General features: G+C 30.4%; 1 protein-coding gene across 1 annotated transcript; it reads right to left on the reverse strand.

Moving 5' to 3' along the window:
* Positions 1 to 762: 762 nt before the first annotated feature.
* On the reverse strand, positions 763 to 2,539 carry LOC123274856 (the record flags this gene model as incomplete). The annotated part of the gene is given in 3 exon segments (XM_044742611.1): positions 763 to 1,114; positions 1,329 to 1,535; positions 2,342 to 2,539. Coding segments are annotated over 3 exon segments (660 nt in total), but the record flags the coding sequence as incomplete, so codon positions are not given.
* Positions 2,540 to 4,156: the final 1,617 nt, after the last annotated feature.

Here is a 4,156-nt window from a genome sequence, read left to right on the forward strand (position 1 = left end):
ATATATATATATATATATATATATATATATATATATATATATATATATACACAGTAAAAATTTTTTCGTCAAATTTGACACTCAAATGAGTGTTACTACTTTTTTTACACGCAGTGTCTGTTATTGTGACTCAACTTATTATTTTCAAAGAAGTAACACATAAAAGTGTTGAAATAATTTCGGATTGCCTCTTCAATTTCAACACACTAATAATATGTTATTTGTAACACATAGAGAGTGTAAATTTCAACGTTCCTTATGTGTTACTTTGTAGTAAATAATTTTTTACTGATATTTTAATTTTTATTTCAAAGAAAAGAATTTTGTTTAACTCTCTACCTTTTGTTTTTGCTTTATCGTTTAATGGTTTAATAAAATTTTTGTTGAACAATCTATTATGCTTGTGAAAGTCCGCTTTGCCTCACATCTCTTTTCTTATTAAATTTACTTGAACCATATTTTTATTTCTAGATTAAAACCATTATAATTTTAATTATTAAAGTAACACATGAGAAATGTTGAAATTTACACTCTCTACGTGTAATAAATAACATTTTAGTGTGTTAAATTGACGAGCCAATCCGAAATAATTTCAACACTTTTGTGTGTTACTTGTAACATGCAGGTGTGTTATTTCTTTAAAAATAATAAGTTTAGTCAAAGTAACACACTGTGTATAAAAGAATTCAGTAACACTCATTTGAGTGTCAAATTTGACGGAAAATTTTTACTGGTGCATAAATTAATGAATTATTCATATACCTGATGGTCGTCTATCAAGCCAAGAACTGTAAACACTTGATAAATATTTGGCTTCCTTGGAGTAATTTTAAAAGTTGCATCCATAAAAAGCATTGATGTATTAACTGATTTCAAGAAGTCACCGTTACAAATAATTGTTAAAAACGAATCATCAGTTGAAGTAAGAGTAACAACTTTCAATTGACCATGAGGATATGTCAAAAAATGTGACCATTGGGGCATGCTTAATAAATTAGAAAATTCTTGCAAATTTTGAGGAGTTGGTGGACGCCGAGGCTGTTCACGGCGGCGCCAGTTTTCCATAACTGGCTTCATTTTGGCCCAAGTGAATTTTACAGCAGCTTCATAATGCCTGCAATATCAATAAAAGTTTATGACAATAAGTTTAGATAGTACTCCCGGTATTACAAGTGTCAAATGCGTGCTTTTTGTAAATTGACTTCCGTAGTATTCATATTTGGGAACACCGTGTAAAAGCAGAAGATATAGAAGTATATTTAAAATATCTCTACAAAATTTAATAGTAACTACAAAATATAATATAATTAAATAAATTTGATACTTACACCACACTGAGTTGATCATAAATTAATCGGAAGGATCGAAAGGGGCGTGAAACGGTAGCCTCGAATAATGCATGTTGAAAAGTAACATAAAGATGCAGTTTAGGATCTGCTTCGTGATTATGGCCTTTAGATAACACAGGTTGATTATTAACTAATTTTCCATGTGCATCACAACTGTACGCATAACGTTCAAAACATCGAATGTAACTAAAATATACAAAATAAGCAAAGTTAAAATATATACACTGGCAAAATGAAAAAAGCGCGATTCGGACAAGCCTAATATGGATAGGCATATTAATTTTACAAATACATCAATTTTTTAATATTTCTTCTGGTCACTAAATAAATTGAGGAAATCATAAACATGGAACAAAAAAGAACTTAAACTGATGATAACGACAATAACTTAGAAATAAATTTATTAGAATGAATCAATCTATCCTAACAAAAAGTGAAAAAATACGTTTTTTAAAAATGTTTTAATTCGCAGCCACTGAAAAAATTAAAGGAAAGTTTAAAAGTCGAAAAAAATTAGGCACAATTTGGAGGCTTAAAAACATTATTTAGAAGGTTTTTATGTGATTTACAGTAAATTTTCAATCCTAATTTTGACTGATTAACTTTTAATTTTAATAGATCTGAGCCGCAATAATCTAAGTACAAAGTGCTTTTTCAAAAATTTCCATTAATTAACGGAAAAAATATATTTAAAGATTACATTTGTTGTACAAGTATGACAGAGATACTCTCCAAGAAAGATGAAACGATAATAAGCTCTTCAAAATTTAATTACACAAACACGTATGACCCAATACAAATAAATATTTGCTATAGATCATTAAGATATAAAAACGTAGAAATCCAGAACAAACACGACTTTAAGAAATTCTCGATCTTAAGAAAAAAATATGGAAAGTATTGTTGTAAAGATTTAAATTAACAATATCAAGGCTTACATTAGAGCATGCAAAAAGTATTAACAATCTTATTTAAAATTGTATATTACTAACCTGCCAACAGTCTGATACATACAATATCCGTACCCTTCATAAATTTTATCCGGTACTTTTAGACGGGGATTTTGTACGCGATGAAAAATTTTTTTATTCATTTTGTAATAAATATAACTATTTTGTGCTGCAACACGTGACACCACCGACACGGTAAGAAGTTTCACAAACAACTGCAAGTGTAACGCAGTGCAGCCAGATCGTGGGTAGAACGACCCCCCACTTAAAGGCAAAAATAGCATGGAGTGTAATGGAAAGTGGGGGAACTTTTGCCCACGATCTGGCTGCACTGGTTTAACGTGTAACGCAACCGTCGATTACCACGGCGGGGATAAGCCATCACCCCTACTCTCCCTTCGAATCACGCACGTCCCATACTTAATGTTAACAAAGGGAATAGCTTTGCAACCATGCGGTAAAATAAAGTTTCAGATAATTGACTAAATCATTTCAAATTATAAATTCCTTAATCAAGCGTAAGGTAAAGGCCCCAATACCCGCTCACTCCATGTATTTGTATATCTATATTCACAAGTATACAAATACATGGAGTAGCGGGTACTTATGAGCAGGTACCGGGGCTCTTACCTTACTCAGAATATAAAATTCTTATTTTAGATAATACAAAATTTATTTAAAAAAAAATGTGATTGTTAGCTATCTCGAAGTTTTTAAAATGGAATATATATTATATTAGCACATGCACGTACCAGTATTAATTTAACCACGTATTTGGTGGTGCTTTTAACAATAAAAATTTTAACACACTGCCTGAACTTACATCGGCTTTTTATAGCTTAGTTGTAAGACTTCAAAAATGTAAGTTATACTCAATGATGTATAACAATTATATGAGACAATTTCTTCTTTTAATTTTAATATTACAACAAAAGTTACATTGACTTTTATGGATATCATTTCTCAGTAGCTTCTTTTTATTCAAAATTATTCCAAAAAAGCACAACGTTTTTATTGAGGTTACAACACTACATACTTTCTCAGAGAGCAGCACATTTCAGGCTTAATATAAAAATTCCAAAAATAAAGTATCAAATCTCTGTTGCTTAACTTACGCTTACGAGGAAATTCTTCTTTACCATAAAAAAACGTAATTTTCACAGTCGATATCAGTTCTGTAATCTGTTACAAAGAAAGCCAATATGCTTGAGCTATACTCGTGGTGCTGCGAACTCATGACCCAGGAAAAGAAATATGTATAGAACTTAAAAATGCACTGTAATGAAAACCATGTTGGCAACATTTCATAGTTGGCTTGATAATAGTCGTGCATTAATATATCACTGGGTAAGATGAGAAAATTCCATATAAATATAAAAGTCAAAAGTCGTTCATGTAGAGGTAACTTGAAACTATGTTAACGCTCCAATTTAGCAACAAAATATAATATTCCTAAAATAATATTGACTGGTAATTTATAATTGCGAATATAAAATGACAAAGGAATAATGCAGGTAAGAGTAGTTATTAAAGTGGCAGAATAACTAATGTTGATTCAAAAACAATTTTTTGATATTAAGTTGGTAAAAGAAAAGAAAATTGCAAAAAACGTTGTTGGTGGTTATCATTGTATAGATTCAGCTTGGTCGTATGTATTAAAATTGAAAGACTTTGTATACAAATATAACTAGCTTAAAAATCTGCCTTCCTCAAGAAATACCACTGGAACTAAAGAGGCCTATGAGCTGTATGTTAATAGTATTTGCTTTCAGAAATTAGCAGAGGGAACAATCTGCTTACCTGATACGCTGTTGAGACTTGAAAGAAACTAGGTTTTAGGATAAATCGATGTTACCC

The sequence above is a fragment of the Cotesia glomerata genome, unplaced genomic scaffold (assembly GCF_020080835.1).
Source record: "Cotesia glomerata isolate CgM1 unplaced genomic scaffold, MPM_Cglom_v2.3 scaffold_832, whole genome shotgun sequence".
Taxonomy (NCBI): Eukaryota; Metazoa; Arthropoda; class Insecta; order Hymenoptera; family Braconidae; genus Cotesia; species Cotesia glomerata.